At 41.1% G+C, this 13,418-nt stretch overlaps 1 protein-coding gene across 1 annotated transcript in view; it reads right to left on the bottom strand.

Moving 5' to 3' along the window:
* Positions 1–362: 362 nt before the first annotated feature.
* LOC120566583 (zinc finger protein 91-like) overlaps positions 363–13,418 on the bottom strand; it is a 40,727-nt gene continuing 27,671 nt past the window's right edge. The window contains exons 6-7 of the mRNA XM_039813098.1: positions 12,068–12,256; positions 363–1,963 (exon numbers count right to left, since the gene is read on the bottom strand). Of these exons, the coding sequence (XP_039669032.1) occupies positions 1,010–1,963; positions 12,068–12,256 (1,143 nt within the window). The 3' untranslated portion in view covers positions 363–1,009. The remainder of the gene's footprint in view (positions 1,964–12,067; positions 12,257–13,418) is intronic.

Raw genomic sequence — 13,418 nt, 5'->3', positions numbered from 1 at the left:
AGTTTAGGCCTCACATCTGGAGAACCAGTTGTCAATCACACCTACAAACTTAGGATCCCCAAATTAGGTGGTCTCTGCTGTCAGGTAGGCCCCCTCCAAAGGTCACAGGTGAAGATTACATAAATTAATAGTATAGAATGTTGAAAAAAGTAATAAAAAAAAGTCATAGTATGTTGAAAATAGTAATACTAATAATATAGTATGTTGAAAACAAATCAAAAGTCATAGTATGTCAAAGAAAGTCATTAAGTCATATAGTATGTCAAAAAAAAGTCATAGTATAGTATTTCAAAAAGTTATAAAGTCAGTTTAGTATGTCGAAAAGTCGGAAAAAAAATCAGAAGTCACAGTATAGTATGTCGAAAAGTTATAAAAAATCTGTATAGTATGTCGAAAAGTCATAAAAAGATATAGTATAGTATGTTAAGTATAAGAGGAACAAAATGAAAAAAATAACCCCAACTCACAATATTCTTCAACAAAAGTAATAAAGTAAAAATATAAATAACAGTCATATATCCAAAACCAATTCCATCTCTTGACTTATATTGGTAATAACATTCAGTTACACAACACAAGATAACATTTCTTTTAAAAATCAGGTAAAATATGATCAACTTAATCAGTGACCAGAAAGAGGATATTAGGATAAAATGAGACTAAAACTGGTAAATAATTTTCTTCTACAAGCTTCAACCATGAATATCTCATCATCGGATTCCTTGGAAAACAACTGTTATGTTACACTCATCATAGTTTTCACTGCACTGATTTTCACTTGTCATCTTTACATGCTCTTTTTGACCCAATGTTATGTGCTCTGACAAATTCCACACTTTGTTCTTCTTCCATATTTATCAAGCAGGTTAGTGCCTGCAAGTGGTCCTGGACCTCGGCTACTTTGGGCTCGGGACTGCTCTCTTTTGTTATCTGGGTAGTAAACAGCGTCTTGACTCACGCTATTTGTTCCCTCTCTCCACTCTAACAACAGCTTGGCTTTAGAACATGTTCAAGAAGAGGCAGTGTGAATGAGTTGGTGGGTTTTAAGGTTACAAGCCAGAGAAAAAGTTTTCCCACATTGCTCACACCAGAACGGCTTCTCTCCAGTGTGAACATGTCGGTGGGAGTTTAAGCCAGATAACTGTGTGAAAGCTGCTGTGCATTGGTCACAGCTGTACGGTTTATCTCCAGTGTGAATGCGTTGGTGTCTTTTAAGGCTACCACTCTGGGAAAACATTTTCCCACATTGTTCACACCAGAACGGCTTCTCACCAGTGTGAACATGTTGGTGGGTCATTAGTTGAGATGACCGTAAGAAAGCTGCCCCGCATTGTTCACAGCTGTACGGTTTATCTCCAGTGTGAATGCGTTTGTGGACTTTAAGGTTACCACTCTTAAAAAATGTTTTCCCACATTGTTCACACCAGAACGGCTTCTCTCCAGTGTGAACACGTCGGTGGGATGTTAGGGAACTTTGAACGGTGAAAGCTGCCCCGCATTGTTCACAGCTGTACGGTTTATCTCCAGTGTGAATGCGTTGGTGGGCTTTAAGGGTACTACGCTGAGAAAACCTTTTCCCACATAGTTCACACCGGAACGGCTTCTCTCCAGTGTGAATGAGTTGATGACGTTTGAGTGCACATAACTGTGTGAATGCTGCCTCGCATTGTTCACAGCTGTATGGTTTCTCTCCAGTGTGAATGAGTTGGTGGTCTTTAAGGGTATCACCACGAGAAAATGTTTTCCCACATAGTTCACACCAGAACGGCTTCTCTCCAGTGTGAATGAGTTGATGACGTTTGAGCGCACCTAACTGTGTGAATGCCGTCCTGCATTGTTCACAGCTGTACAGTTTCTCTCCAGTGTGAACTCTCTGACGAATCTTTAAATTTCCAGATGATGTGAAGGACTTGCCACAGTCCTGACAGCTGTGATGTCCGAGTCCCCCTCTTCCTCTCCGTTTCTATAGAAACAGACAGAGAGTTAGATGTAATGGTGGAGCGATACACAAGCAAACATACTTACATATGCTAAGATGTTTACATATGCTAACACGCCAATCCATGCTTATATATGCTAACATAAGTAAGCGTATGCACCTTTACAACAACTTGTTCATATTCTAAAAAAAATCGTATTTAAAAAGTCATCAATTATATTTTGTCAATGTATTATTTGACAAACAACATCTAAAAAGTGTTTTTGAGGAACTAAACCCTTCAAATCTGCCTGGTCAGTTTGTGTTGGAATGTAAAGGGTTAAATGAATTGTCCACCTTTTGCTGCCTCTGCTGTTGCTAGGAAGAATATGTTATGCTTTCAGCTCTGTGATTGGTCGTCCAGCTATACATCCTCAGAGGGAGAGTTATTTCAAATGACAGTCAAATTGACCAATCAAATCTTCACTATAAATGGGCGGGGTTTGGTATTGCTAGCTTTATGATGAAGTTCCGCCCACTGTGGGCACAAGCTAGCACCTCCGTTAAACTAGGCTAGCTAACGTTAGCCAGCCTGCTGGTTGATGATGGAAGTCTGGAGTAACGTTATCGCTGCTATGGAGGACCAAAGCTATGAGGAGGAGGTTGCTAATTTATGCTCCAATGCGGTTTTAAGATGAACTTTTGATGAAAAAGTAGACAAAAGTTGAAGTTAGGGTTGGGTACCTTTCGCATCTCCAGGCACACAACGAAGGCGTGAGCATTCTCTCAAGTACAAACAACGTATCAGACGACCAGCAACATCTAGAGAAGCAAGTCAGCCAGGAAACAGCTACAGAATGCTTAGCCTATATGTCAAGATCAAAGTTGGCCTATATAGTAACTCAAAAAATACAGTTCAATCACAACTGAAAATATACCTCATCGTGGGGGGTGTTCGGACCTGCCCCCACTGCTAAAACAAATCCTAAAGGAAACACTAATATATACACATATATATACACTGAAATAACTAAGTTTAAAAGCAATGGTTCAAAATGTTTGTTTCCTTGATGTATCCAAAGCTTTTGACCGTGTTAATCACAGTAAACTGCGTATATATGCTTCCTCTAGGTAATATCATTAGGAAACACTCAATTAACTTTCACTGTTATGCGGATGACACCCAATTATACTTATCAATCAAGCAAGAGGAAACCAGTCAGTTAGCTAAACTTCAAGTATGTGTTAAAGATATAAAATCCTGGATGACCTACAATTTTGTTTGTAAAACAAACCTCAAGAACAGCCTTTTTTTTACCTTCGTAACATCGCCAAAATTAGGAACATCCGGTCTCAAAACGATGCTGAAAAACTAGTCCATGCATTCGTTACTTCCAGGCTGGACTATTGTAATTCCTTATTATCAGGATGCTCAAATAAAACCCTTAAGGGCGTTTTCACACATACCTCGTTTGGTCTGGACTTTCAGACTTTTTAGTTTGATCCAAACCAAAATTACAGGTATGAAACCTTCCCCCCGGATCAAAAGACCAAATTTTGGTCCGATAAAAAGGGGTGGAGCAGCAGTCAGTGGGGGCAGCAGTCAGTAGGAGAGAGCAGCAGTCAGTTGGCAAAACTCCGACCCAGAGAGAGAATACGAGAGGACGGGGAAGCCCGTCAACAAACCAATCAGTTCTAAGTATCTGGATCACGTATGTGATGACAGCAGGACGTAGGTTTGTCACGTAGAGATCTTTAGTGCGCTTGCATAACTGCAGTGTGAAATCAACACTTACCGGATCAAATGTATACACTGTAACAAAAACATGAACTTTGGTCCGGACCTTGGTTCGGACTTTCATGTGTGAAAACGCGAAAAAGACTCTCCAGCTGAACCAGAATGCTGCAGCACATGTTCTGACAAGAACTAAGAAAAGAGATCATATTTCTCCTGTATTAGCTTCTCTGCATTGGCTTCCTGTAAAATCCAGGATTGAATTTATAATCCTTCTCCTGACCTACAAAGCTCTAAATGGTCAAGCACCATCATACCTAGAAGAGCCCAAAGTATCTTATTGTCCCACTAGAGCACTACGCTCCCAGAATGCAGAGTTACTTGTGGTACCTAGAGTCTCTAAAAGTAGAATGGGAGCCAGAGCCTTCAGCTATCAGGCTCCTCTCCTGTGGAACCAGCTCCCAATCTGGGTTCGGGGGGCAGACACCATCATCACTTTAAAACTCTCCTCTTCGATAAAGCTTATAGTTAGGGAGTGAGGAGTTGCAGCGTTTGCCTAGATCTGTGGGGGAAGGTGTGTAGCCACAGTCATGGCTCACCCCCTCCCTATCTCTGCTTCTCTTCATAGAAAGCTTAAAGGGAAACTTCACCGATTAGCATTAAGCTTTGTATCAGTAGAAACCTGGTAGTATTTTTGAATGACCGTGCTTCCCTCCCTCATGTCCCCCTCAGAGGGGAGATCTCTGTATTGTGGGTCTGGAAAAAAGCCTCAGATGACGCAAAATGACAATTTTTGCGTCATCTGAGGCTTTTTTGCCCAGAGGCAAAATACTACAGCCTGTTTTAGGAGCCACTTCCGCATAGCCCAAAGGGGGTTGGACTGGCGGCTTTTTCCGGAGATTGCCAAGGAAAAAACAAGTGTCAGCCATCTTGAATCCTCGCTTAGCTTCTCAGCAGGAGCAGAAACTGTTCATCCCGACGGAAATTTTAGAACAACAATTACGTGCATTCAAACTACCACACACGTGTACCACCGGGATACATTGGAACACATCGGAGAATATGCAGGACACTTTATTACAGACGCAATACTCCACACACTACGCAAGCTTTGCCTGCACGGAGACCAGCGGTGGTGCTTGATGCCTCTGGCCGGTAAAGTGACCTCATCAGCGGGGAGCGTTGAACGAGTGTGCCGGTGGAAAGCTAACGCTAGCCGGCCACCTGTTCACCAATCCTGCTTCCAAGTAGGGCTGGGCGATATGGCTGAAAACTGTATCACGATATAAGTGTTTCATATCGGTCGATATCGATAATTATTGATATTTTTTATGACCTATTTAAAATAAGGACCAGGAGAAAAATATATTAAATTTAAACATTTTTATTTTAAACTTAACCTTCCTCTGATTATAATCCCCTCAGTTATAAAAGCAGAAATGTCAACACAACCATGGAAATCACTCAAATAATTAAAATGTAAACGTAAGTCTAAAATCACAGTGAAGAAAGAATAAGTAAGAATTGCTTAATAAGGTGTAATAAAATGGTGCAAAGTGTTAAAACTAAACATAGAGAAACCTGAAACCTGAGAAGAACTATTTTCTGCAGGTTTAGTGCTAGGTTGGTAACCTGGCTTCTGGACAGTGCTCAGCACGTCTGCCTCCGTTATTTCTTTGTAGCGTTTAGTAAGGCACTGATGCAGAGTACCTCTCCATGGCGGTCTGCTGCTTGTGCGGTGTAGCAGCTGCAGATGTTGTTGGACGTTGCGACATCAGCGCTGTGCTCCAAAGTGTGAGCGCGGCTAAGGTGGTAAAACAAGTTTGCGGTAGTGTTGGTGGGGACGAGCGACTTATAAAATCCCCAAAACTGCCATACTGGATTTTCCTGTTTTATCAACAATTTCCTCGCTCGCTGCGGCACTCACTTTCCACTTATCGCTCCCCGCCGCCGGTTCTGTTATTGTAGAATCCAACACGAGACAGCGATGTGGCGCAACCAAACATGATACTGTTACATGATTGGCTGTTAGAGTGTCACTCCCTACGTTGCTAGGTTACCAGAGAGTGAGTGCCTTTGTTCATGCAACCAAACTTGCTTCGCAACTTCTGGTTTCTTCCGAAGAAGAAAAAAAAAGTTATCGAACGTTTTATCGAACGCATTTTCTATTGATATTGATTACGTGTCTATCGCGATACATATCGTTATCGTTTTATCGCCCAGCCCTACTTCCAAGTGTCCGCTCATTAAACAAACTGGACTACATCCAACTTCAACGAAACTCCCAACGTGAGTTCAGAGACTGCTGTGCTGTGTTTTTGTTGTTGTGGAAATATTGCTGTGGACAATCCAGCCTGATGCTCGGTCACCAGGTAAGACTACTAGGTGGGCTGTGTTACCCCGGACTGCCTGTTGCAGAAATGGGGTGATTTGTATCCAACTAACTGCTAACTGCTGGTGGAGTTTGTGACTGTAAAATGCCGACAATTCTAGCTACATCCCACGCAAATGTACGGCTGTGTTTATACTCGATGTTTATACCACAGCCCACCAAGAGCTAATGCTAGTAGCTATGTGTTAGCCTTATTTTATTACATGGCTTGGTTGAATTCTAATGTAGAATGCGGTCTGTTATTTCTTGATAACAGACCGTTGCTAAGGATAACACACCGTTGCCATGCATAGCAGAGCGTTGCCATGGACACAGTTCTGTTCACTCTGGAGCTATCAATCAATCCGCTGAAAGAAGTCCGGATAATGTATCAGCTGTGGCCAAAAAAAAGCATGTTTTAAATGTGTAACACAACATTTGGTGTCTTTCATCCATATGAGGCAAAAACACATTTTCTGTCTTATCTCGGCCTAGAAGGCAGCAATTTCAATTTTCTTTTCACATTTCTACTACATTAGTGACCCAATTTAAAGATATATTCAGCTTTCCAGCGGTGAAATTTCCCTTTAAGTATATTTAGGAAATGAGGAGTTGCAGCCTTCGCCTAACAGCTCAAACAGCTGCTCTGCTCGCCGTCAAAGTCTGCTGAAAGAAAAGCATGCTCTGGAGGAACAGGAAGAGAAGTGAAGACAACGAAAAGAACAACTTCAGCTTCAAGTCGATGTAGCCGCAGCCGTGGCAAAAGCTAATGTTTTTTAGGAGTTCTGGATCTGGTGTGTGGAGTGCTGCTTCTCAGCCATCTAATGGCATGGAATCAGACTTTAAGAAAAAGGAAAAAACTGTTGAAGCTCTTAACATTAATGCAGAGACTTTTGTTCCACATCAACTTGGAAAAGATGAACGAGGAAAACCAGCAACTGGAATTGCTGTTTTACACTTTGGAATACCAAAACAGAAAAGGGACAGGCTAACAGTGACCAGGACCACATGTTGTCTAGAATGGAAAAACTGAATGAGAGAACAGCCATGCTGGTGCATCAGCAATGTCTTGCATATGTCGGTCTGTCTGTCTGTCTGTCTGTCTCCTAGAAAACCAGAGATGATCACTTTAAACTGTCACACGTCATCACTGTCACACGTCATCACCCATACTGTTAAATTGAATGCATTTTAGAGATGGATGAATAATGTATTTTAATTTAGTTTTTCTTTTTGTCAATGTACTGTATATGTCACCATTATGTGTACTTTTTAATTTATAGTGACTGAGTGCTGTATGACTGCTGGCTGTCTCTATGTCAGTCCTATGTCACCTGCCTAGGGACTGCAGTTATTTTTACTAATTCTGGCATATTTACATTGTGTTTTTATTAGGGCTGTGTATTGGGAAGAATCTGGTGATACGATACATATCACAATACAGGGGTCACGATTCAATATATTGCAATATATTTTGATATTGTGCATAAGGCGATATATTGGTAGGCCTGTCGCGATAGTCAATAAATCGAGTTATCGCATGATAAAAAAAAATGAGCTCGATAATTTTTCCGGCCGCGATAATATTTATTTACATGCTTGTTTATTTTCCTCGTTTCTCCCTCTCTCTCTACCAAAGAGACTGGAGGACCACTCTCGGTTCCTTAGCGTAACGAGGAGTGAACCCTCTTGTCAGGCGCATGGTCTTTGTGTGGCCGGTAGGCTACTCCAGGCGGAGAGAGCGAGAGAGTTGGGGCAGGGTTTCCTGCAGCACTTTGCAGTTAAGGCGCCGTCAAAAAAATAAAGTACATGAGCGATATCCACCGTGTTACTCGGCGTCCCGTTTTCTCCCTTTCATTCCAAACCACACAGCTGACAACCTGCAGGTGGAGACTGTGGAGACGGGCTCGGACATACACGCCGCTGTGGACTCGTCAGTCTCGCAAGCGGTTTCAGGAAAGTGGCTCCATGTGTCCGACAACGCACCGAACATTAACGGTACAAGCCTACAGCTGTCCGCGGACACGGAGTGTGGAACGTATTCAGAGTTGGCGCCTGTGTGTGTGTGTGTGTGTGTCTGTGTGTGCCTGTGTGTGTGTCGCCCCCCCCCCCACAAAGCTCCGACCTGCAGAGGAGCAGAAGCCGCACCTTCGCCAAAATGAAGGCTGAAAAACAGAACTATTTTGGTACATTTACTCGCCACGTGGCAGATAGCCATACATATAGATTTTATGTATTAATTATATACTATTTAAATGTAATATTTAGTGTTAAATAATTGTAAAATGTAGTACAGAGTCTCTAGTCTGAGAACATACGTGTCACAAACGGCAATTCCACAACTGTACATCAGCGTGAAAGACGACATACCAAAGGAGATCAAAGACATATTGTGGATATTTAAAATGTCTTCCAGTTCCAGTGTTAAATATTCTTTAGAAATAAAAGTGTATTGATCTTTGAAAAGGTGTACCTGTATTATTATTATTATTATTATGCCATTATCATTATATTAGATGCAAATGGTCTCTCAATGACAATATTATCGTTTATCGCAATAATTTCTGAGACAATTTATCGTCCAGCAAAATTTGTTATCGTGACATATTGCCTTTTTGAAAATCGATACAGTATTGCAAAATAAAATATCGCGATATTCAAGTGTATTGATTTTTTCTTACGCCCCTAGTTTTATACAACAATGTTCATAAATATGCATGGTCTCTATTAGGGATGTAACAATTACCGGTGTAACGTTAAACCACGGTAGAAATGTTGACGGTAACAATTACCATTTTCATTTAAAATATTCTTAATACCGCGGTGGATTACCACGGGGTGGAAACCTGTGTTTAATTCTTCCCAGCTTCATCCGAGGCTCCTGAAGTTGCCGTGCGGACGTACTGCGTACCCTCCAACGTGTTTCTTTCTAGAAGTTGGAATCATGTCGGCAGGAGGAGAGGACAGCATTCAGGACATTTATCAGCCTTGTAAAAAAAAACATAGTTATGATAATAACACTTGTTCTCTCTCCTGAGATGATTGACAAATCTGCTTTGATCTCCTGCCAATCACTCGTGCTCAGACAGGAGAATGTAGCAGCTGGACAACGGGCTTTTTTATTCTTTTCCGTTTTTGGACTTGTTGAAGTCATGTACATAGCCCAGAACGTAAGTTAAAACTATTCTGTAGCTTGCTAAACTATCATGGGTTTTACTGCCTCGTTATCTGTGGAAACGTTAACTACATTTATTCATATTTCAATAAGTGTTCTGCTATGATGTGGATACACTTAGACTGTGTTACAGCGTGCATATTTGGAGAGAGAGAGAGAGAGAGAGAGAGAGAGAGAGAGAGAGAGAGAGAGAGAGAGAGAGAGAGAGAGAGAGAGAGAGAGAGAGAGAGAGAGAGAGAGAGAGAGATTATGGCTTTCATAATATTGCTGTTGCTGTGTTTCTTATTGCATATAGTGTTAAGGGTTCCGGAAAGTTGAGGACCCAAAGGCAGAGAGTAGGCAGGCAGGAGAAAGTTGAAGACGAGGATTTATTGATAAAACACAAAGTAATAAACCAAGGAAGTCCTGAGTACAACAGCAGGCAAAAAAACAATATCAAAAATGATGAAAAAGAGAATCCAACAAAAAACCAAGGGAGTACAAAAAACTGGAATGAACACGAAGCACAGAAACTGACGAGAGCTGACACTGGTAGATACGACAGGAACGAGCAAACACAAAAACACACGATGATCGGACACTGGACAAGGGGAAGACAAAGACTAAATACACAGGGTAACAGGTGGCACAGGAAGTAAAACTAAACAAGACCGTCAAAATAAAACAGGAAACAGAGTTCCAGTGTTCAGCCAATAACGGACAGGGAGGATTTTTTTTTGTGGGGGGTTAGTGCGCTGAAGCACAGAAGGGAGGGGATGGGGAGGAGTGAGGGGCGAGCTAGTCTTCGTTTTGTTTGAAAATACTTTGAACATCAACAAGAAGTAACATCAGCCAACATGGCTTAGAGCACCTTTAATATTACTTGTGCAGCCACGTGTTGATATTCAGGTTGTTTTAGGGTAGTTTGCTAGTAACGTGCAATCACCAGTAAACAGAGTGCTGTGGAGCCACCTGCTCAGCTGTTAAAGGTGTATTACACTATTTGTTATGGATATGTGTGCTGTAATAGTAGTAAATGGAGCTTTCCGTAATTCCTCAAATAAAAACTGGTAGTCAATTAAAAGCTGGGCCTCTGAGAGTGGCAGGGGGCGTGGTCAACACAGACAAATAAAGGGAAAATTTGTGTGGATAATCTCCTAAGTGCCTTTCATATATACAGCAACAACAACAGCAGAGAGCAGAAGCCAGCAGGCAAGTGTTATTTACATAAACTTCTGGTGTACTTACAAACTTTCCAATCCATCGTTTTATGAGAGCATAACCTATTTGTACTATTTGTAGACTTTTGGTATCATTTCGGGCATTATTAGTGGGGTCATTTACGAGATACAAACGTGGGTCCGTTAGCCTCTGCGCTAAGCTATTCAGCGACTAACGCTACTCTACGCTAACTCTCCCAATGTTCGACCCAGGTGAAAAAAGCTTCTGGGGGGGTGTTTGGCTCGAGGTCATGGTGCAAAGGACCCTAGGGTGAAATTACTCCGAACCATCACTTTAAAAATACCGTGATAATACCGAAAACCGTGATAATTTTGGTCCTATAACCTTGAGGTTAAATTTTCATCCCGTTACATCCCTAGTCCCTATCAAATAAGCCAATACATAAAATAAAATAAATGCTGGGAGGGGCGAGGGCCCGTTCACCGCTGCTTGCAGCTTTCATCTTAAATGTGAGTTTGATACCAAGCATTTTTTTGCTCATTGTCTGAGTGTATTAACTTCATTGAATTGTGGTGAGTAAACACATGATATATTTCACATTTTGATCATATAGGTGAGGATGGAATTCATTTATTTCAAAACCATACAGTAAAAACTCTCCATTTTGACATGGAGATTGTCGTGGTCATTCTGAACAAGAATAAACTGGAAATATCAGCAAACCTATGAAGGACAGATTTTATAAGTGTATTAATGTGAGGGGGGAAAGTATTGGGTTAAACCATTACCATATGGGGGATTTTGGAATTAATTTCTTTAGAAACTGTAGAGGAAAAATTCATGATATTTAGCATGGGGATAATAAAGTATTAATACAGTAACATTTTTACGACATGCATTTTGGCCGGCTTCAGCCCCCGTAGAGCCCGTACCGTAAGTACACAACTATACGCACAAGAAAATCCATTCAGCGGCTGGCGTGACCTCAGTCTGTAAAGGTCATCTGGCTGCTTTCTCACCAAAACCAGCCGACACAAAGACAGCTTCTTTCCCCAAGCAGTCCCTCTGTTCAACACTCAGAAACAGCCCCCCCCCCCTAACACTGAACAAAGTCAATCAACACTGTTCTGCTCTTACTTAACAGTATGTTTTTTATATTTCTCACTGTCCTTTCTGTTTTTATTCTTTATATTTTCAGTGAGTACTTTGAGAGTTTAATTCCTTGTTTGTTAAACAAACCTGACCAATAAAGCTGATTGTGATTCTGAGATAGTGTTAACTGTTGTCTACTTTCGGATTTATTAGTCAAGCATAGTCATAACTATCTTCATAGCGCTGTATTCACAAAAAAGTAAAAGCCCCTGGTTACTTTGTTAGCTACATGCTTTTATTTTGAAGAGGAAACCTGGAGGAAATGTAGCTCTTCATCAGCAGTAACTTAACAAGAGTCCTCTAAACGGAGCCCAAATGTAAACCAAAGCAGATATCAACTAGAAACTAAACTAAGCCCAGAGATTCAGTTAGAAGCTCCAAACGGACTGAGAGCTGAACACAGCGAGACTTTTAAAAACCTCTTTGGACGCCTCTGGCCCCTTTTCACCCAGAGAGAAGCATGTGTGCTAATGGCCACAGAGCCCCCCCCATGTTGTTTCCATGAGAGTCGGCCATCTTGTGTCTTTAGTGTGCTTGTTGTGTCCTAACACTGACCTGAACACCGCTGCTATCAGAGGCCGAGCCTGCTGCTGCTCTTCTGGGGACCTTGTTGCTCCGCTGCTCCGGCTTCTGCTGCTCCTCCTCCATTCCGCTCTTGTTCTGGTCCTGGTCCTGGTCTCGGAGATCCAGCAGCTCTCCACTGGGACTCTCTCTCTCTCTCTCTCTCTCTCTCTCTCTCTCTCTCTAACTTGCCCTTTCAGAATAAGAGCTCTAGTTCCTGTCTGGTTTTAGAGAGACCTCTGCTGGACTCAGTAAGGTATTACCAGGTAAACATCTCTTACTGCTGATGGTGCACAAAACATATTAAACATATTAAAACATATTTAAACAATCTCTCTCTCTCTCTCCCTCTCTCTCTTTCTCTCTCTCTCTAGTAGTAGCAGGACAAAAGGAAGATGGAGAATAATAAATAAGTATGGGGGATAATAGTCATTCTGAATAAACGTGAGTTTGGTATATTTTGTAGGCCTATTTTGTGTAAAACATAAATTAGAAAAAATTAATTATTTGTTAATCGTAAAAATAATATGAAATAAACAAACAATAAATACAGACACATACAACACATGAAGTTATTTCCCCTGTTTAATATCTCTGTTGATTAATGCTGATATATAAACATGGTAACCATAGCAACACAGTGCCCAACTTTTAGAGATGATCACCCAGAAACAAAAACTGTTTCACACCGTTCAAAAACAGAGACACGAGAACACCGAGGTTAAAGAAGCAACAGAAACGTTGAGAAAGGTGACTACAAGTTTAAAAAAACATTCACAAACAACCAGAACTTGTAAACAGCAACAGTAACGTCACAAAAAGGGAACAAAAACGCCCAAAACATCAATAAAAGAAAGAAAAATTAAGCATGAGAAACTTGTGAGTGTTGGATCCTCCATTTCCCATCATGCACCTCCCCCTCTGTGCTGCTGAGTCTCTCCACCAGATGGAGACTAATCTCTTTAAACTGATTTCAAATGTTGATTTCATCAGAGTTCAACCTTTAAACATCCACAGCTTCCAATAAAGACAACAAAAGAACCTTTATATTCATCACATATTTAAATATATCATTCATCAACTTACAACTATTACATCCTCTCAACTAGAGTCACCATGAGTCATCATTTCTACACATTTTACTCCTAAATTAGGTTTCATTTTATCTAAATGAGTTTTAATTTACCATAAATTCACTATAGCTAGAGTTGATGTTACACAGAACTGTCTCTCTGTCTTCCTGTCTGTCTGTCTGTCTGTCTGTCTGCTAGAGATGAACGTTCCCCTGGGCTCAAACGTTGTTTATAACTTTATATTCAATATATTTAGTTCAAACGTGGCCAGC

This window comes from Perca fluviatilis, chromosome 10 (genome assembly GCF_010015445.1).
Source record: "Perca fluviatilis chromosome 10, GENO_Pfluv_1.0, whole genome shotgun sequence".
NCBI lineage: Eukaryota > Metazoa > Chordata > Actinopteri > Perciformes > Percidae > Perca > Perca fluviatilis.
Note: the sequence above shows the minus strand (reverse complement) of the source record. Positions and strands in the feature narration are given on the sequence as shown.